This window comes from Girardinichthys multiradiatus, chromosome 2 (genome assembly GCF_021462225.1).
Source record: "Girardinichthys multiradiatus isolate DD_20200921_A chromosome 2, DD_fGirMul_XY1, whole genome shotgun sequence".
Lineage (NCBI taxonomy): Eukaryota > Metazoa > Chordata > Actinopteri > Cyprinodontiformes > Goodeidae > Girardinichthys > Girardinichthys multiradiatus.
Window position 1 is genome coordinate 33,023,505 of NC_061795.1, and position 21,669 is coordinate 33,045,173.

Here is a 21,669-nt window from a genome sequence, read left to right on the forward strand (position 1 = left end):
AATTGAGCACAGTGATACCATGGTCAGTAAACCATTTACCAGTGGTTTTGGCACTGTGAGCAGGTGCCAGGTCGTGCTGAAAAATGAAATCTTCATCTCCATAAAGCTTTTCAGCAGATGGAAGCATGAAGTGCTCCAAAATCTCCTGATAGCTTGCTGCATTGACCCTGCCCTTGATAAAACACAGTGGACCAACACCAGCAGCTGACACGGCACCCCAGACCATCACTGACTGTGGGTACTTGACACTGGACTTCTGGCATTTCCTTCTCCCCAGTCTTCCTCCAGACTCTGGCACCTTGATTTCCGAATGACATGCAGAATTTGCTTTCATCCGAAAAAAGTACTTTGGACCACTGAGCAACAGTCCAGTGCTGCTTCTCTGTAGCCCAGGACTGGGGAATGTGGCACCTGTAGCCCATTTCCTGCACACGCCTGTGCACGGTGGCTCTGGATGTTTCTACTCCAGACTCAGTCCACTGCTTCCGCAGGTCCCCCAAGGTCTGGAATCGGCCCTTCTCCACAATCTTCCTCAGGGTCCGGTCACCTCTTCTCATTGTGCAGCGTTTTCTGCCACACTTTTTCCTTCCCACAAACTTCCCACTGAGGTGCCTTGATACAGCACTCTGGGAACAGCCTATTCGTTCAGAAATTTCTTTCTGTGTCTTACCCTCTTGCTTGAGGGTGTCAATAGTGGCCTTCTGGACAGCAGTCAGGTCGGCAGTCTTACCCATGATTGGGGTTTTGAGTGATGAACCAGGCTGGGAGTTTTAAAGGCCTCAGGAATCTTTTGAAGGTGTTTAGAGTTAACTTGTTGATTCAGATGATTAGGTTCATAGCTCGTTTAGAGACCCTTTTAATGATATGCTAATTTTGTGAGATAGGAATTTTGGGTTTTCATGAGCTGTATGCCAAAATCATCCGTATTAAGACAATAAAAGACCTGAAATATTTCAGTTAGTGTGCAATGAATCTAAAATATATGAATGTAAAATTTTCATCATGACATTATGGAAAATAATTAACTTTATCACAATATGCTAATTTTTTGAGAAGGACCTGTACATGCTCCCCAAAGCTAGAACTCAGTTGCTCCCTAAATTCATGTGCAAATTCTTCCTTTAAAAGCTAAGGCAAAATCTTTATTTAGAGAGCTAACCACGCTAAAACGGAAATGTTTGGAAAAAAACCCTCATTATTCAGATATTGCTTTAAAAAAAGAAGTTTTACACCATGGGTGTCAATGAAAAAATTTTACAATATATGAAAGTTGAAGCAGATTCTTCTTTCACATGTATTCGTACCCCTTAAACCTTTACTCATCTTGTCTATTAAAGTTCGTTAAAACCACAAACTTGAATAGATTTTATTGTGATTTTATGTAACGGACCAACACAAAGTGAGGCGTAATTGTGAAGTTGAAGAAAAGCAACTCATGGTTTGCAAAATATTTTTGGTCAGATAAACTACTTGAAAAGTGTAAAATCCCCAGAGTGAGCACTGCTGCAGAATTACAGCTCCAGGTTTCTGGGCGTATGTCTCTACCAGCTTTGTACAGAAACCTCCACCCGATTCCACTCTATAGAATGGGTAAAACCCAGTCTGATTGGATGGAGAAGGTCTATGAACATAAAATTTTTTAGTCTTAAGTGATTTAGGTTTGGACTTTGACTGGTCCATTCTAACACATGGATAAGCTTGGATCTAAACCAGCTGCAGCTCTGGTTGCATGTTTGAGGTCACTGTCCTGCTGGTGGTTTGCACCCTTAAAGTTTTTTTTTCCTCCAACATTAACCTGTATTTAGCTCCATCCATCTTCCCATAAACTCTGACCAGTTTCCTTATCCCTGCTGAAGAAAAGCATACCCACAGCATAATGCTACCATTACCGTGTTTAACAGTAGGGCTAATGTGTTCAGGGCGATGCAGTGTTGCATGATTTTGCATGTAGGCCATGATATTCAATTACAGCTTCATCTAACCACAACACCTTCCACACATCTGCTTCATCCCCTAAATGGCTTATTGTAAACTTTATATGAGATTTACTTTCTTCTTGACACCTGTCCATCAAAACCAGTGACCAGCAGCCATCTTGTCAACAGATTCTATAAAATTCCAATAAAATACATTAAAGAATGCAATTGTAATCTGGCAAAATATGAAAAGGTTTATGAATACTTTTGCAAAACACTGTATCTCTAATTATTTAAAGAATCCAATAAATACTTCAGCTGCTTCTACAAGCATTGGTCACAATTTTCTTTCATTCAAAAAAAGAAAAGAAAAGGCTGAAGACAAACACGTTTGTTGCAGCTCTTTTATTAGCAAAATCATAGAGATTAGTCCACTAATGTCCATATCCAACAGAAACAAAAGATCTGGGTGGGGTTCACGGGGGAAGATATGCAACTTGAAACCATCACATGTTCTAATTATGTAGCCAGTCAGGTTTCCGTCTTTATATCTAAGCACTGAACAAAGATCTACAATTGATCTTAGATCTGCTACAAGGCCACCTTAACCATCCTCTTTCCCTCTTGATTGATCAGGAATGTTTGCAGGAGCACATCAACAGCGTGGACTAATTAGGGAGAGAGTAGCTTCTTTTTTGGTCGCTTAGAAAAATACAACTTTGAAAGAGGATGACAAGTAGAGGAATAAAAGTCCCTTTGTTAATATTGTGCACACATTCACTCACACACACAGAGGCAGTCACTCAAACAGGAATCTGGCTTGAGTCCAAACAAGGCTCTCTCTCTCTCTCACACACACACACACACACACACACACACACACACACACACACACACACACACACACACACACACCTCTCACAGTTTTTCAGCATCAGAGTGAACTGGTCTGCAGAGTTTTTGTATGGGGAGTTGAAAATTATGCAAGACAGTGGCTGTAAATGACCACAGAATCAGAGATAAATGGTAAAAACTACGTTAACTAAAAAAAAAAAAAAACACACACACACATACACAAAACAACAAAGTTTGTTTATGGACCCCCAATCTGACAAATAACTCCCCTTCTTTATAAAAATAATAAGTAAAACACATATTAAAACTTCTACAAATCCATGGCCATAGACTGTTGTACAAATATTTTACAGAAAAGATGTTCTCTACACGCCATCTTTAAAACTTTTAGAGATGAACTTAAGTTAATAAGAGGTTAAAAGTGACTTTCTTATCAAGGTTCGTCCACCACGCCGACTTCGGGTTGAATAAAGTCACTTGGCGGGCTGACCGTCTGGCTGCCTGAACAGAAAGAAAACAGTCTGATTAGAGAGAAGGAGTAACCGAGTCACTCAGCTGGTGTCCGAAAATGCAAACGGTACCTTCAGAAAAGGCCGCAGTCCTTCAGGTTGGTCTTGATGATGACGTCTGTGACAGCGTCGAACACAAACTGCACGTTCTTGGTGTCGGTGGCGCAGGTGAAATGGGTGTAGACCTCCTTTACGTCCCTCTTCTTGTTTAGGTCCTCGAAACGGAACTGGATGTAGGTTGCACCATCCTCGTAGGTGTTGGGACCTAAAATAGTGATTACGACTTATGAAGCCGTTCTGCAGCCAAAATATTTACCCCTAATTAGCAGGAAAACAAAAGACTAAATCAGGACTAAAGAGCTACATTTTCTTTTATTTCTTCCTCTTCCTTTTATTACAATTTTGCATCCAATGTAATTCAACACGTTCCTGATTTATGCCTTGTTAACTTGAATTTGCTGTGTGGACTGACATGAGGTAAGAAGACCTAAACCTTCAACCTGAAAAAGCTGATGGGAATATAATTCAATATAGAACTCATTAAGTTGGTTTAATTACTCAGTCTTACCCTTGAATGTTTAAAAATATATTGTACCCAAGTTTCTTACCTTTGCAGCACGGGGTCAAAAATAATGAATCACAACTCTTAGAGGATGTTCAGTCAGTTCTACTTTGCACAGACAGAATGAAGTATAATAAACAATCGCAGACATAACAGCTTAAACATTCTGGTTTTCAATAAAAATACCTGAACTTCATGGTGAATAGTTTTAAGATCATGTTGAAAAAAAGGAATTAACCTTTTATTTTACTGTCTAAAACAAATACCTGCACAAGTTGGTAACTGAACAATAAACAGAAGATATTTTTTTCGTCAACTTTTATTTTCAGAATTTATTGTTGTTTTTTTTTTTTTACTGCGTCTTTATTTGACCAGGTAAAAGGAGCCAAGAGGCCAAAAACAACATGTGTTAATTTATTCAAGTAATTTATTCTTTTATTTCACTTTTTATTCTGTATCTTAATCTGCTTTTAACGTGCTGTAATTTATCTTTTTATCTATTATTTTCATTTCTGCTTATTACTTTATTTTTTCATTTATTACATTCTTAATCACTTTTTTTACCTTGTTAATTCTGGTTTAAGAAATATTTAGAAGTCGATTTATCTTTTTTTCATCATTTTCTTTTTATTACATAATAATGATTTTTATTCTGAGCGGTTGATAAACGGTAGAAGACCGTATTTCCTCCACAACAATCCTGCTCAGGTTTTTCAGCCATTTATACCTTTTTTTGCTGAATGGTTTTAAATGTTATTTTCTGTTCTTTATATTTTTTGAAATCTGTTTTTTATCATGTCACTTTTAAGCTTGTAAAGCAAGTCGTATGGAAGGTGCTGTAGAAATAAAGTTTGACTGATTAAAAATATAAACAAAAATAGTTAGGTGAAGCAGTCGTGGACTTTAGATGACTGGATGAAAGCAGGATTTGATGATTACATTATTGGCACTCATTCCATCGATCCAAACTAGCTTTGGGGTGAAGCTGACTTGGATTTTCAGGATGACAACGCATCTCACCACCAACCAAAAACCATCAAACGTGGAGTAACGCAGTAAAATGGTCAGCCGACGGTTCAGACATCAATCCAACTAAAGATCTGAGGTGGAAATAAGGTGCAGGAGGCGCCTCCATCCTGTAAACCTGATTGGAGAACTGCTCTGTGAAAATGTTGGAACCTAATTTATCTAGAATATTTTTTGGTTTAGTTCATTCCTCAAAACATTTAAGCTGCCATAGAAGCCAGACTTGCAACAGATTACTGACCTACAGTGATCTACAGAGAAAAATATTTCGATATTTGCAAACTGATCTTTGATCCCTTGTGTTCGATAATTAGGCCCAACACCATAGAAAGAGAAACATTCCCATATCATGATGCTTGTACCACCATGCTTCACTGTCTTCAGAGTGGACTGAGGCTTCAGTTCAGTGTTTGGGGGTCGTCTGACAAACTGTCTGAGGGCCATTTGCCCTAAAAGAACAATCTTACTTTCATCAGTCCACAAAATGTTTCTCCATTTCTCTGTAGGTCAGTTGATGTGTTCTTTGGCAAACTGTATCCTCTTCAGCAGGTCTTGTTTTGAACAGTAGGGCCTTGCAGAAAGAAAAGCTTCTAATTGTCCCAGTACCATCAACTTCAGACCTTCTTTGATCACCCCATTTTAAAGTATTGAAGATCATTATTAGCTGAGCAGCTTATTATTCTTTGCACTTCTTTATATGTTTTCCCCTCTCCTATCAAATCAAAGTATGCTGCTCTTCTGAACAATCCCAGGAACGACCCATATGTGTCGGGTTTTCAGAGAGAAATGCATGTACAGCCTGTGCTGGCATCGTCCTTAAATAAGGGCCACCGATTGACACCTGCTTCTTCACAGAATAAGTGACCTCAGTAACTGAACTCTGCTATTATTTTAAACAAGCTTTTTTAAATCAATTATTCAATTACAGACCCAGAAGCATGCATGTAATGAATTCTGGTTCTGTTGGTTTTCTATGACTCTACGACCCCTACTAGTGAATTACCATGTGGTGATTTCTACCAGAAACATTGATTGATCCAGTGCTCTAACAGGCCAGCTGGTATTATGAACAATGTTTTGGTTCTTGATTCTATAAATATGAGTTAAAAAAAACTGATGCCCCATTAATTACATTTAGTTATTTTTCTCTTCTTTTAGATTTTGTTTTACAAAACCAGAACATTTAGCAGATAGATGTGACACAAAACTGCCCAACGTATGGCTGAACCTCCTTTAGGAGTAGTGTCCATATTTTCTGTCAGGGGTATTAGATGAAGACACACAGGAAGTATTCAACAAATTAAAATGTAAAAATCCATCCATTAATCCCAATACTTGGTCGGTGGTTAATCTGCAGCTACCATACAGATGACATTAGCATGTAGAACATCTGCTCAGCATCCGGGTGTCTGTGGCTCACCTTCATAGTCTGGGAAGCAGATGGTCAGAGGACTCTTGGAGATCTTGTCCTCAAACAGATCTTTCTTGTTGAGGAAGAGGATGATGGAGGTCTCCGTGAACCACTTGTTGTTGCAGATGGAGTCAAACAGCTTCATGCTCTCGTGCATCCGATTCTGATGAAGAGGAGAGAAGTTCAGGGACAGACTGCACACATGACAGAAGGTAGATCCTGTCCATGTAATAAAGTCTTACCATCTCCTCATCTTCAGCCAGCATCAGGTCGTAGTCGCTCAGAGCCACGCAGAAGATGATGGCAGTGACTCCCTCGAAACAATGAATCCACTTCTTCCTCTCCGACCTCTGTCCACCAACATCAAACATCCTGACATCACAGAAACGCACTGATGAATGTTGGAGCCGCAAGAACAAGCAGCTAATTATAAAAAAAAAAAAATCCAACTGGATGATTTGTTCTGAATGACGATTTAAACTTTGGTCCAAATCCGCCCTCAGTGTGTCAGACTGCATCCCCTCAGAGGCAGAGAACTGCGCATCGACCCAGTTGACAACCAGCCTGCGCCTATGCTGGTAAATACACAGCACCATACCGTGTTGACAAGGTTTGCATGCAATTTTGTGCCCTTAAAGGAGACATTTTAACCTTTTTTCTATCGATGGAAGATGACGCAACATGATTCACTGGTTTCCTACAAATTTTCCATTTCTAAATCCTACAATTTCTTTCTATTTTCCCAAGTATGGACAATGGAGTGCAAAGTATTTATAAGTAGTTTACATTCAGATTCAGCAGTAAGCTGAAGGGCTAGTTCACTTTTTAGCCTGCTTCTCTACAAACTTCGATCAGTTAACATCCATAATACTTCAAACAAAGTGGACTGGATTATCCCAGATTAAACATAGATCCTTAAAGGTTTGTAATCAGTGCCTTTAATTCATCAATTTTGGATGCTGTGTTTTAAAAATCTAACCGAAGTCCAGTTCAAGAAACGTGGGTCCTGTTTAACAACCCAGATGTGAAAGGTTCTGTAGACAAAAAAAAAAAAAAAAAAAAAACTATGAAATGACACTTTTTATCCATTAGTGACTGAAAACCCAAAATGATCAACCAAAATGAGTTACATAAAAATCTCCAGTTGTGAAATCATGATATTTCGTACCAAAGAAGATAAATGAAGGCAATTTTTAAGCGCAAAAATCCTTTTAATTTTGCAAAAAAAACAAGAGAAAATACTTTTTTCTGAATAAGGAATAAAGTTTGGAAACTCAAACGTTATTCCAGTCAATTTTTATTTATCTATACTTTTTTAGATCTGAAAAAAACCTTTCTAAGACTACATAGAAAGCCTGAATTTGAGGAAAACAAGAATTGAGTTTGAATTTATTGGGGATTTTGTCTAATTCAGACAGGCTCAAAATGACAAAAACAGACTCAGATATATACATAACAATTGGTTAATAATTGGTGGCGGTATCATGCTGTGGGACTGTTACCGACAGTGATTCTGGAGCATTGAACAAACTGAATGGGATATTGCAAAAAGGAAGACCTAGAACTTTTTCTTCCATCAACTGGTGAAATTCTGACAACTGGGCGTTCCAACAAGAACACTGTTCTGGAATGGACCGAACCTAAACCTTCATGCTCATGATGAGCACTTTCACCGGTACTTTACATCATACTTGGTGCTGAGTTTGGATAACTGTGTTTTCATTAATTAAATATCTCAATAAGATCATCTCTGACTATAAAAAGTTTGGTTAGAAGAAAAAAAATTTTAACACCACTGAAAATGTGCTTAAGATTAGTTAGAAAAACAACAGAACACAAACTCCAACCTGAAACAAGGGACAGAAAGGATGAGAGCATAACGTCCAAAGAACCGTTGTACTCACTTGAAGTGCAGGTCCTTAAAGGTAAAGTGGGTTTCCACGATACCAGTGGTTTTGACTCTGGTCCTGAGCACATCCTGCTGGGTTGGGACGTAAGAATGGGCAGATAACCTTTCCAGATCATTTAAGTAGCTAAAAAGATAAGAAGAAGCCAGAAAAAAAAAAAAATCAGCTGATAAAAATGAACCAGGTTATTAATGAGTCTGTCAATTAGCAGTGCCAGGACAGTTAGTCTCAACGTTTGGGCGGGATTAACTTACTATGCTGCAGAGTCGTTGAGCTGGTATTCCCGGGAACGGCTGAAGCATTCCTGAATGCCTCCATCCGTCCAGAGCCGCTGGATAGCTTCAGACAGCTCAGGTGTCATGACGCCCTCTTCTGCAGTACTGGCAAGGGCAAAGAGCTGCCGGGCATCATCCTAAAAACGATTCAAATGGAAAAAAATATATTTTCCATTTTAAATTTCCATACTTGTCCAAACACAGCTAAGAGATTTCTTTAGTAGTATTTTCTTTCCATTCTGGAAATTTGAGGAGAAAACAGAAAAAGCTCGAATCAACAAATCATGAAAGGAGCTTCTGATTCTGCAGAGCGGTAAAAACCTGGTATCTGGATGGCGTACGATCGGCTCGGTTTCAACTTTAGAACTTAGACTTAACAATACTGAAAATAATAATTTAAATAATTTAAAAAAAATACGTCTTCATTGAAATCTTCTCTCGTCTCCACAGAGTTGGAGTTGAAAGACTGAAGAGTTTTATGGTTAATAGGAAATCGTCGTCTGCAAAAACGTGAAAATCAAGAAAAGGGTAAGGGTTTTAAAAAAGTCACAATATCAGAGTAACATTAATCATGCTGAGCAAATGAATACGTCTTTCTTCTCCAAGAACAGAAAGAAAAAAACAGCTCAGTTTTGTTTTATTACTGTAAATGCATCTTTCCTAATAGAGAGGACTTCTCTTCTTAGCTAATGTAAACATCTCATCAATCAAACCCACTTCATCTAGTGCTGTTAAATTAGACACGGAGGACAATTTAAGTGCTTTATCTCTGAAGCACTTAAAAAGCAACATAACAGCTAACCAAAAACTGAGGGATAACAGGAATAAAACAGCTACAACTTAATACAATATAGAACATTTTAAATAATAGAGGCACATAGAAAGGGGTAAAAAATTAAGACACAGATGACAACTCACACCCAGTTAAAAGTCAAGGAGAAAAGATGTGTTTTAAACAGAAAGAGATGGAGGCTGCCTGACCTCCAGGGCAGCTTAATCCATGTTTTAGAAGCTAAAACAGTTTCCTCTGTAAAATGTCTTCAGGACAGTCAAAAGCATCAGTGATCTAGGAGCATGCATAAGGTTGAAGCAGCTCACTGTTAGCGTTGAACCATAAAACAGAACAAGTCAAACTCTTTTTCTGGACTCACGGCTCTGGATGACTCTGCAAACTCGATCTTCAGGCGTCCCATAGCTCTGATGATGGCCATCATGGACTGGATAGTATTGCTAAAGACCACGGCCTTGTACTGCTTACACTCCTCCTCTGAGTAGCCAGCTTCATGGATGATCCTGGAAAACAATGAGGACATCAGGAGTTATTACAAAAACTCTAAATTTACAGTCTTGAGGTTTATAATTGGAAAGCTCAGTCCAATGGGGGGATTATAACAGCAGAAATTTTAATAAAAGAAAGTAGACGTTTTACTCATTTAAGCTGGGGTGGTAATTAAATCAGAACCTTGATTGGCCACTCGGGGGCAGCAGAGGTAAAGTCTTAGGATAACATTTTTAGAAGACCCTCTCAAACGCTCCTAAAACTGTTTTATTTTAGCAAACTCTTGCTTATTAAGATAAAAAGAAAATACACTGCTTTATCAAGCAAATGCCTAAAAACATGAAAAGAAAACTATCTTTTAGCTAAATTATTCAGAAATACAAAATGTTTTATTTTACCGGATAACAGATTCATAGCTTTGTTTTAATTGCACGTTAATATATAAACTAAGATTACAACAGTTTGACTGATATGCTTCGTATCAGATTGATGCAGAGCATCAAATATGCTCTCCTTTGAGTCACAATAGTCCTAACTGATGGCCATTTAAAAACACCCCAAGCTATAGATTAGCACCTCCAAACCAAAAACATTATTTCATTATTTCCTTTCCTGTAATCATTTTGAAACATTACACTGTCATTTATTTATTTATTTCTCTGAATAGACTTCCTTCTAACATACACCAATGCACATCCTTTCACCTTAAGACGTCTAACTGCATTATCTTGTGTCTGCATTTGTTGTATTTAGTTGCTTCATAATGTGGGCTTTGCTTTTTTCTTTACACCAGGGTGGTCCAAAGTGTGGCCCGGGAGCCATTTGCAGCCCTTGGAATGATTTTGTGCGGCCCCTGGACTGCAATTCAAGATAAGTACAAATCTGGTTCACCAGCCCAGGCGGCTGATACAGATTGGGTAAAATTTCACTGAGGCCAAGCATTTCAAAAAAGATCCAGACAAATTAAAATGAAGAAAACAGTCAGTCAGTCATTTTCTACCGCTTATTCCATAGTGGGTCGCGGGGGAGCTGGTGCCTATCTCCAGCAGTCTATGGGCAAGAGGCAGGGTACACCCTGGACAGGTCGCCAGTCCATCGCAGGGCAACACACATACAACCATGCACACACTCATTCATACACCTAAGGTCAATTTAGAGTGACCAATTAACCTAACAGGCATGTCTTTGGACTGTGGGAGGAAGCCGGAGTACCCGGTGAGAACCCACGCATGCACGGGGAGAACATGCAAACTCCATGCAGAAAGACCCCAGGCCGGGAATTGAACCCAGGACCTTCTTGCTGCAAGGCAACAGTGCTACCAACTGCGCCACCGTGCAGCCATGAAGAAAACACAAACTATTAATCTCTTACTAACCACATTTGGCACCCTTCTAGCTTAGCTAAATAAAGCAAAAGTTTCTGAAGAAAGTCACACCTCTATCATGTTCTTGTTACAGTAAATACACACAAAAATATCTAGAAAAAAAAAAACAACAACAATCTGCTCATTCTGTTTTAAACAGAATGAGCAGATTGGTTTTTTTTTTGTAAAAAACATGCTAGACTATTTATATAGTTTACGATCTGCAATTAAAACTATTTTATTTGTTCCCGTTTCCTTTATTTGTACAAAGTTCACTAGTTTCCTTTATTGTTTCAGGTTTGCTTGGTAGTTTTAGTTGAACCGTTTCTAGCCTAGTTAAAGGGGTTGTTAACCGAAATATTTTAACTTTGAGTTGAATGATTTCTGTATATAAATTCTTATTTTTTGGAGACAAATTGTTGTGAATATATTCCATACGTCTGCAGAGTTTGCTGTTTTGAGAATGCCACCCCCACACTGGGCTGGAATTCACAGGACAATACTTAAAATACCTAAATTAATTAAACATTAAATAGCATAAGCATATTATTACACAACACCTTTGTAATTAGAACAATATTCAGTGTGTCATTCTTAGTTCCAGTTTACATCAAGATGCATGTTTTTCACAAGCAGCTAATAAGTTGCTTTTGGCTGAAAGTCAAACGACAGAACATCGCCTTTAAAGGGAGAAAATTACAGCTCCATAAAAACACCCAGCGATGACGTAGGTTGATTACCATGTGTCACATTGAGGAGCTGAATCCAGTTCCTTACAATGAAGTAATGAATGTCTGCTCTGTAGAAGAACAATGATGAAGAACAATGTGACTGATATGCCTTGGTAATTTTTATTAATCTCTTCTGTTTCATGTGATCCGTTTCACATCAAGTCTGTCTTTATGCTGTCGGAAGAAAAATGTTAAGTGATTATTCTCAATACAAATTATATATATATATATATATATATATATATATATATATATATATATATATATATATATATATATATATATATATATATATATATATATATATATATATATATTTATTACATGCTGATTTCACTGCTACTGAAATACTGTAAAATGTACTTTTGTATATTCAGACTTACTTCATCTGTTTGACAATTGTGCTTTTCCCAGACTCTCCAGCACCTGGGAAGGAAACCAGAGCACATAATAGAATTAGTCCAGAGATGTAACAATAAAAAAACAACATTATTTCAGATATCAACAAATGACATTGTGGTTACAGTTACATTCATTTATTTTTAGGGCTGTGCGAAATATTTTCTGGCCATTTCATTAGGATGCCAGATAAAGTATCAGCGTGAATGGAGTTCTCGCTGGTTTTGTGGAGTTTAACTTAGGGGCTCTCCCCCCTTCGCTACATGTGACTGCGCACTGCCGGTCAGCTGGCTGCAAGGCCAACTTGCGCAAATAGCTCGACAAATCAACCAGCTAATATCGGCTTGGTCATTCTTGTGTTACTCTAAACAGCATAAATGTAAAGTGTTCTTTACAATGGGGACATTTACTTGAAAACTTCTGCTAAATCTATTAATTATACCAGATTATTGGTCAAGTCTATGTTTAAAAAAATCCTAACTGACATTAAACAGACATTATAGATAATATTTAGCAGCAGGAATGACTCTTGCTTTTCTCTTTTAAATAAAAAGAACAGATTTATATTTTGAACCTGAAACGCAGAAAAACTTAAATGAGTGAATAATCACTAAAATGTGGCCTAAAATGTTAAGACATCTAGCAAACGTTTTCCCATCATCAGAAATGTGAAGTGGAGCGTTGTGTTCACTCTTGGAAGTGACGTATTCCAAACGCACAAAACCAGACTGCATTCAGTAACTAATTTCACAAAAACAAACCCTTCAGTTGAAACATGAATATCTGCCCACAAATGTAATGTCTGCCACCACCATTATTTGCATCCAGCAGCCTGCAGTAAAATCATGCCCTCATGTTTGTAAAGCGCTCTGCATCACTGTACTGCCTTCCATTCCCTTCAGGTGGTACAGCTCCTCTTTAGAAAACAGGTCACAAGTCTGCCGGTTTGGAAAATAATTATCAGAGCAAAATCCACACACCAGACAGTCCTAACAGAACGTCTTCATTTAATGCGCAATGTTAAAGTTCAGTTAAAATCGATAGCTGAGAAAAAGAGCTTTATGTTCAGATTTAGAGAAATTTTCAAATTCTGCAAAATAAATCTCATTTTATCCGCAAGATACAAACACATTGGACGCCAGAACGCAGCATGAGAGTTGTTTAGGGTCCAGTTTAGAGCGATCTCAGAGCAATTGGATTAATCAGCTCGATCCTCCTGTCAGTGGGATTACACACTGCTTACATTCATCTGGCTTACAGCCTCACATCTCATCCGACTGAATGACCCCAGATGCATCCCATATAAAAACACCACCACACTACAATTACAGCTTTGCTTGTCAATGATATTATGAAAAACAGGAAAAATAATTAGCCGTCTTGGATATGGTTTTGAATTTGCCATTAAAGTGTTTCGTACGGAGTCCCTCTGAGACACAGAAGTGTTTTAAGCCGAGCACACAACATTTTAATTATTTTGTCTCTGCAGGGACTCTCGGCTCCCAGGTGAGATGCACTGTTTTGCAACTGATTGTCCCAGATGATAAACAGCCCGCATGCAACAGAGTTATTACTACCAAAGAACAAATATTCATTTTGCAATCACAAATATGAAGTTCACTGCTGCTGTTAAGATTTTAAGGTCATTCCAGAAGCCAATTATTGGAAAAATCCAAAATATTTTATTTTTGTCGGAGAACTCAAATGTTCCGCAGGGTTTTGATAGCTGGGACGTAAACACACACATTATAAAACAGACAAATTTGAAGAAAAAGCTATAACTACATCTATTCTGAACTGATTTCATTTCAAAGACAGATTGGGAAATTTGGAAGTGACTTGGTAGAAATGTAGAACTAGATCTGCCATGAAACACGTCAACGTGTAAAATAACAAATAATAAACGTGTCATCAAAGCTTATATTTTGGCGCTGGTGATAGTGGGAATCCCGACATGGAAAAAAAAAAAAAGTAACACACCACCAACATTAAAATTCAAATCCTCGTCGTAAATGAGGCACGTACAACACTTACATAAGCCATCAGCAGGTCAACAACGTACAGCATTAGACAACAGGGAAAAAGTGGCGACACACAGGGCTGAAAAGCAGAGATTAACTACAATAAATGCCACTGATGATGCAAAACAACACCGCAGCATATTACAGGGTTCTAACGCGCAGTTCGACGTGTCTGTTGTGTAATTTAAGTTGTGACAGATGAGTCCTGCCGTCAGCCTGAACACTAATGTTGCTATGCAACCTGTGACCCATCCGTCTTTACCAATACAACCAGTAGACGATAAGAGCAATAAGGAAAGATGTGGCAACATTCCTTACAATAACACTAATTCACAAAGACTGTTTTGAAAGGAATTGCAGCATTCGAATTAGTATATTTATGTTTATTACCATCAGACATAATCAACCTGCAAAATATAGAACATAAATCAGAGATTTCACAACTATCACTCGGTAAACATTGTTCGCAAGCCGCTAAACTTTGACAAAAACATAAAAATACTATCTATGCATGAGTCCCATTTGCCATTTCATTCTTTTGCAGTATTGGTCATTTTGTACTAGTCTGATCTACTTATAGTCTACTGTAAGAGAATATGGTTATAAGAAAAGAATAATACCTGCCAAAAGGAGATCACTTAGTTTCTTTCTGGGTTGACATGGGTTGAATGTGTGTTATACAGTATTTCATAGGAGCCAATTAGGCAAAACAGGGAGCACATACAACATAAATGGAGATTGGAAATAATAGAGATTTTTCAAAAGATAATATTAAATTAAATTATACACTATATTTTAGGTTTTTTTTTTAAGACTATGAATCTCCATGATTTATCAAAATATCAAATGCAAATCCCCAGCTAATGTTAGCCAAGCAGTCGACCAGACTCCGCAATGTGCAACTACTTTCACCGTAGCGTTCAAGGGAAAGACGCCAGTACAACAAATTCAAGCTCAAACCTTGTAAAAGGTTTGGACTCTTACCTCTTCAAATAATCTGAATCAAGAACCACGAGAAATTGGAAATCGTTCAAATTCAAGCGATGCACAATCCTATCTATTATGGCTGCACAATACATCACATATTTGTCGCCATTGCAATATTAGCGTGTGCAATATGGACTGTTTGGAATGCATTACCATTGGCTTTCATATTCCAAGTGTCACGAGTTGATGCTTTGAATGCCACTAATATATTTTGCCTGTGGAGTCTCGCCACATATTTTAATAATATTGCAAGAAAACCAGTAAACTTGTACATTATGGCCAAATAAAAACTCCCAAAACAACCATTATGCTAGTTATTACAACAGGTGTCAAACTCCAGCGAACGGGCAGAGTCCTGCAACTTTTAGCTGTCATTAGCAGGACTGTAGAACTTGATTGCAGGCTGAGGAGGTAATCCTGGCAATTGTTTTAGGTGTGTTGGACCAGGAGTGGGGTTTGAAATCATGAATTATGCTCAACTATAAATACTATTTTGGTCCCATGTAACTTCAATGGCAAAAATAAACTTTTAGGAAGTAAATATTGATTTGAAAGGATTTCTGAAGATCATTTCAAGACCCACACTTTGTGTTTCACCACCCCACAGTGGGGTCCCAACTAAATTATTACCCAGTGGAACACATTATTATCTTATACTTATATACCAGAAATCAATTGATTTAATATGAAAGGTCATGTTTAATAAGCTTGCCCAAGTTCTGTCTTTTTTCAAAGATTAGAAATTGTTTTAATCATAGTTTTTGATTTATTTATTTTTTTATATATATATTTTTTTTTTTTTTTCGGCACTAGTGGCCTTTATTTTTTTGACAGTCGGCAGACAGGAAAGAGGGGTAGAGATAGTTTTTTATTTTTTACAAATAAAATCTTCCTATATAAAAATACTGTCAACAATGTTTTTTTGTTTCAAGGCAGAATATTCAACGTTCGGGGTTCCTGTGTATTTTTCATTCAAAAATCCAGATTTTACCAGCCTTTAGCTTTCCAGATCTCTTGATTAGTTCATGGAACATTTTGACTGTGTAAATACAAAAGCTCAATTTCAATCTACGCAAAATGTTTCAAAGCAGTGGTCAGGCTTTAAATACACTGCTCAAAAAAAATAAAGGGAACATATAAACAACACAATATAACTCCAAGTAAATCAAACTTCTGTGAAATCAAACTGTCCACTTAGGAAGCAACACTGATTGACAATCAATTTCACAGCCGTTGTGCAAATAGAATAGACAACAGGGGGAAATCTTTGATGATTAGCAAGAAACACTCAGTAAAGGACTGGTTCTGCAGGTGGGGACCACAGACCACTTCTCAGTACCTCTGCTTTCTGGCTGATGTTTTTGGTCACTTTTGAATGTTGGTGGTGCTTTCACACTCGTGGTAGCATGAGACAGACTCTACAACCCACACAAGTGGCTCAGGTAGTGCAGCTCATTCAGGATGGCACATCAATGCCAGCTGTGGCAAGAAGGTTTGCTGTGTCTGTCAGCGTAGTGTCCAGAGTCTGGAGGCGCTACCAGGAGACAGACCAGTACACCAGGAGACGTGGAGGAGGCCGTAGGAGGGCAACAACCCAGCAGCAGGACCACTACCTCCGCCTTTGTGCAAGAAGGAACAGGAGGAGCACTGCCAGAGCCCTGCAAAATGACCTCCAGCAGGCCACAAATGTGCATGTGTCTGCACAAACGGTTAGAAACAGACTCCATGAGGATGGTATGAGGGCCTGACGTCCACAAATGGGGGTTGTGCTCACAGCCCAACACCGTGCAGGATGCTTGGCATTTGCCAGAGAACACCAGGATTGGCAAATTCACCACTGGCACCCTGTGGTCTTCACAGATGAAAGCAGGTTCACACTGAGCACATGTGACAGACGTGACAGAGTCTGGAGACACCGTGGAGAGCGATCTGCTGCCTGCAACATCCTTAAGCATGACCGGTTTGGCAGTGGGTTAGTAATGGTGTGGGGTGGCATTTCTTTGGAGGGCGGTATGGCCCTCCATGTGCTCGCCAGAGGTAGCCTGACTGCCATTAGGTACCGAGATGAGATCCTCAGACCCCTTGTGAGATCATATGCTGGTGCTGTTGGCCCTGGGTTCCTCCTAATGCAGGACAATGCTAGACTTCATGTGGCTGGAGTGTGTCAGCAGTTCCTGCAAGATGAAGACATTGAAGCTATGGACTGGCCCGCCCGTTCTCCAGACCTGAATCCGATTGAGCACATCTGGGACATCATGTCTCGCTCCATCCACCAACGTCACGTTGCACCATAGACTGTCCAGGAGTTGGCAGATGCTTTAGTCCAGGTCTGGGAGGAGATCCCTCAGGAGACCATCTCATCAGGAGCATGCCCAGGCGTTGTAGGGAGGTCATACTGGCACGTGGAGGTCACACACAATACTGAGCCTCATTTTGACTTGTTTTAAGGACATTACATCAAAGTTGGATCAGCCTGTAGTGTGTTTTTCCACTTTAATTTTGTGTGTGACTCCAAATCCAGGCCTTCATTGGTTAATAAATTTGATTTCCATTGATGATTTTTGTGTGATTTTGTTGTCAGCACATTCAACTTTGTACAGAACAAAGTATTCAATGAGAATATTTCATTCATTCAGATCTAGGATGTGTTATTTGAGTGTTACCTTTATTTTTTTGAACAGTGTATAAACTGCCTTTAAAAACCGAGTAGCAAGAAAATAAAGACAACAGGAATTAACCTTTTTTTGCCGTTTTCCCAACATATTTATGATCAAAATCCCACAGTTCATCCAGATCTTTAACTGTTCTATCATCTGAGTAAAATAACTCCATGAAGTATCTATAGGATATCTGAATAAATATATGATTTCCAAGATGGTTTTGCCTAAAATGTTGGGATTTTACATGGTGAATGAAAAATGAACAGCTAACATTATAGTAAACATAACCAAAGTGGAAGTAAAGTCATTTTGTAAATTTCAGATATTTAATTAGAAGGGAATAAAGGCTGATTTTATTTTTCTCTACATATCCTTAGCTAGAAAGCAGTGAAGAAACTTTAGGGCTGTGTAGAAACACTGTTAGTATGTTTAAATGGTAATTGCCCTACAGTAAGAAATGTGTCATTAGGTGTGAATAAAGGGGCTGTTACAACTCTTATTGGAGACATTTATTCGAGCGACTATAAAAGTGCAGATCATTCATCAGAGATTGGGTTCAGGTCAGAGATGGGGTATGATGTAAATATATTGCTCTTTCAGATGAAGTAGTCTGTTTTATGTTTAAGTAAGAATGCATTCAGACTAGCTGGGCAGCATAACAGGAATGATTTTATCTCACTCAAACCTTCACTATATTCGGCTCTGACGTTATTTCTCACGTTGCATGCATGCTATTCTCCATGTTTAAATGCGCCATATTTGCATTCTGGATGGGTATGTGGAGATTTACCGAGTCTGTTTAGGGTTTGAAGAAGGCTGAGTAGCAGATATGTTACTAAATGTGAGCTAACAACAGTGCAGATCCCTCACGGAGCTGTTCTGGACAGCAGATCGGACACTGTAAGCTTCCTGCTGGCTAACTAATCCGTGCTATCACCGAGCCGTTAAAGCAGCTATTTATCTTACAGTTAAATTAGCTTATGGACTTAGAGGATAAAAGCGTCATGAGCCGGAATAAACACGCTTTTGATGACTAAAAGTTGGTTTTAATTTGTTACGGCAGGACAACAACACGGGACCAACCTAAAGTTTAGCTAACAGATTAACCGCGGTTCCATTCATATCAGAAAAAGGCAGAAATGTCTCCAGGTTCGTTAGCTTCACTAACAGCTGAATACAGCTGTAATTTGGGGGCATGAGACGTGTCGAAAGCCTCTGTTTAACATGCACAAGCTAACAGCGACGTCCATCTCCAGATAACACACCCAGTCCATTCCGTCCATCCATCTGTCTCTCACCGAGCAGGAGCAGCTTGACCTCCCGGGCGGCTTTCTCTCCGTCGTCCCGGAGGTTTCTGTCGATCATCTTGCTCCGTTCCTGCGCCACCTTGTCGTCCGTGCTCAGAGTACACCCCATCTTCTTCTCACCTGGCCCCCGTAATAAATCAAATTACCGCTTGTTGAAGCACAACTTCAATAACTACGGCAGCAACAGCATGCAGAGGCTACCGAAGCTAGCATCCAGACTGGGGAGGAAGAGGAGGAGGAGGAGGCAGTCTGTCTCTACAACACTCGAGATTCAAACACGCCCAGACCTCGTTCTCAGTTCCCCGATTTTAAAGCTAAAACCTCCGAGCTGAAGCTTAAAGTGTGGGCTTGTGGGATAACTACCTCTTCTATTCGCGTCCCAGACCTAAATCAGTCAGATGTGTCCAGTAATTCCCAGAGAACCGAGACGGGAACAAATTGTTGCATCGATGACGGACCTCTAAAAATGTTCGTTTCCCCTCCGCTTCACACACCGGTCAACTGCGCATGCGTGGAAGAGCAACATGTTTTTATGGAACTGGAGAAAAAAGTTGGAGGCGGCTATTCATTCATTATCTGTGGTTCCGCCTTTAAAACATCTCACAGATTTGGTTCTGTATATTTATTTGAAACTGTTTCCACAATAAAAAATAAAAAAAAGGGACAACGTACAATAATCAGCTTTTAATTTACTGTAGTTTGGTGTAAATGTACACCAACCAAAGGGAGATTTACATAGGAGGTTCCATTGCCTCATGCAAATTTGCATCTTTTGCTTAAAAAGTAAATAACATTACTGGCTACCCATAATCAAAAGGAAATACAAAAAATAACCCGGAAAAAAAGTTAAACCGTTACCCTAAAAGAAACAAGAAGTCAATGAAGCTGTTTTTGTACTGCTGATATTCACACATTTACCAAAGTACTAATTGGAGTTTCAATCCAAGATTTGAATGTTAAATATTTTTTTAAAACATATCTAAAATGTATTGAACTAAACTTTACCTTAGAACGTATAGGTTTTTATTGTTGCTTTAAAAGCAAATATTTGAGTGTAAATATAACCTCTAGTATTTATTTTATTAGTAAGTAGTCTTTCTTCTTAAACTGCCTGAAATGTCTGAAATAACATTTTGTTTAAAAGAACTGAATGCTCAAGTTAGAATTTTTTTGTGGACTATCTCTAATCTACAGAGACAAAATTATACATGAACAAGTTGTAGAGAAACTACATACTTTTATAGCCATCAACAAGCTTGTCAAGTCTTACCTTGATACTTCAAACATTCTTCTTGTCATTATGGTCAAATTGTTCAATCTTCGTTTTATCTGACCAGATCTTTTCTGCAGACTATATTTATCTTACAGCTAAAAAATAAAGTTAAGCCTAAAAATGTAAATTTTTGGGCAAGAGTTGTCTTTTTTGGTCTGCACTTTCTCAATCCATGGTGATGATAAACTTGCTTCACTGTGGACAGTGACACCAGTTTTCCTGGCATCTTCCAGATTATATCATGGTTGTGCCTTGGTTGTTTCCTAGTCTTCCTGAACATCCTGACCAAGTTAAATTATTTTGAAGGGACAGTTTGTGGATTAGAGAAAATCTACAATAAATACTTATTTTTAACAATCCTAAAAACTGTATATTTCATCTTCCTTCCCTCCTGCAAAATGATTCAAATGTGTCGTTAAAAACTCAACAATAATATGATATTCATGCCTATGATGTGTGAACATAAACCTTTGTCAGTGGAGACAAACATATGATGGGGTAGAGTAAGATATTGTCAAAGTGCTATCCAACCTACCTCTTACAAATAATTGTAGTAAAAGTAGACAAAGCATACAAAAAACATCTAAAACATAACTATATGTTTATCAATAATAATAACAATACATTTTATTTAAAAGAGAAATTTTAGGGCACTTAATGTCACCGTACAAAATTATAAAGCAACAAACATTTAAATAAAAATAGAAAATTAGAAAGTAAAACAATAGCACCAGGGTGATATTTGCTCTTAGAAGTGAGCTGACATTGTTTCATGAATAATGGAGCATTTTATTTTCCTTCAAATAGCCTCAAACACTCATTTGGTCATGGCATAGACATAACAATCAGTCAGGAAGCTTGAGTTTTAACACTTTCTTTGATGTTGTACTGACCTAGAAGTTTTCATGTGGGAGGCACAGAAAGCTGAGATACAAGCATCAAAACCTCAAAAACAGAACGAAAGAACAGTGACATTTGAACGATGAAAACTATGCAAGATAATGAGCTTCTGTTACCCCAGGTGTGCATGGCTTAATGTCTTCCTACTAAAGACAGAATAAGAACAATACAAACATTGTCAGCTTTTCTTCTGTTGGTGCTGGTTTTACAAAGTTTCTCCTATTATAGAGCTTTAGACAGTTATACGTGTAATGGGGAATAAGATTATATTACTTAGCAACAACGTA

General features: G+C 38.3%; 1 protein-coding gene across 2 annotated transcripts; it reads right to left on the reverse strand.

The window, feature by feature from the left end:
• Positions 1-2,306: 2,306 nt before the first annotated feature.
• On the reverse strand, positions 2,307-19,714 carry LOC124856802 (guanine nucleotide-binding protein G(i) subunit alpha-1-like). Of its 2 annotated transcripts, XM_047347657.1 has the most exons (10): positions 19,573-19,714; positions 19,201-19,329; positions 12,219-12,261; positions 9,613-9,754; positions 8,441-8,598; positions 8,184-8,312; positions 6,522-6,651; positions 6,289-6,442; positions 3,353-3,545; positions 2,307-3,272 (listed from the first exon to the last, which is right to left on the reverse strand). In XM_047347657.1, the coding sequence occupies exons 2-9, from the start codon at positions 19,316-19,318 to the stop codon at positions 3,355-3,357; spliced, it is 1,065 nt and encodes a 354-aa protein (XP_047203613.1). In that variant the 5' UTR covers positions 19,319-19,329; positions 19,573-19,714; the 3' UTR covers positions 2,307-3,272; positions 3,353-3,354. The 2 variants fall into 2 exon arrangements, with proteins under 2 accessions (XP_047203613.1, XP_047203602.1); XM_047347646.1 differs by lacking the exons at positions 19,201-19,329; positions 19,573-19,714 and adding an exon at positions 16,837-16,842.
• Positions 19,715-21,669: the final 1,955 nt, after the last annotated feature.

Bases quoted from the DNA above. Each gene is read 5' to 3' on its own strand.
- LOC124856802 (XM_047347657.1), bottom strand. From the start codon at position 19,318: ATGGGGTGTACTCTGAGCACGGACGACAAGGTGGCGCAGGAACGGAGC. The intron at 12,262-19,200 runs GTGAGAGACAGA...TTTCCTTCCCAG, and splicing joins GGTCAAGCTGCTCCTGCTCG to GTGCTGGAGAGTCTGGGAAA. The intron at 3,546-6,288 runs GTGAGCCACAGA...TCACTATTTTAG, and splicing joins CTGCTTCCCAGACTATGAAG to GTCCCAACACCTACGAGGAT.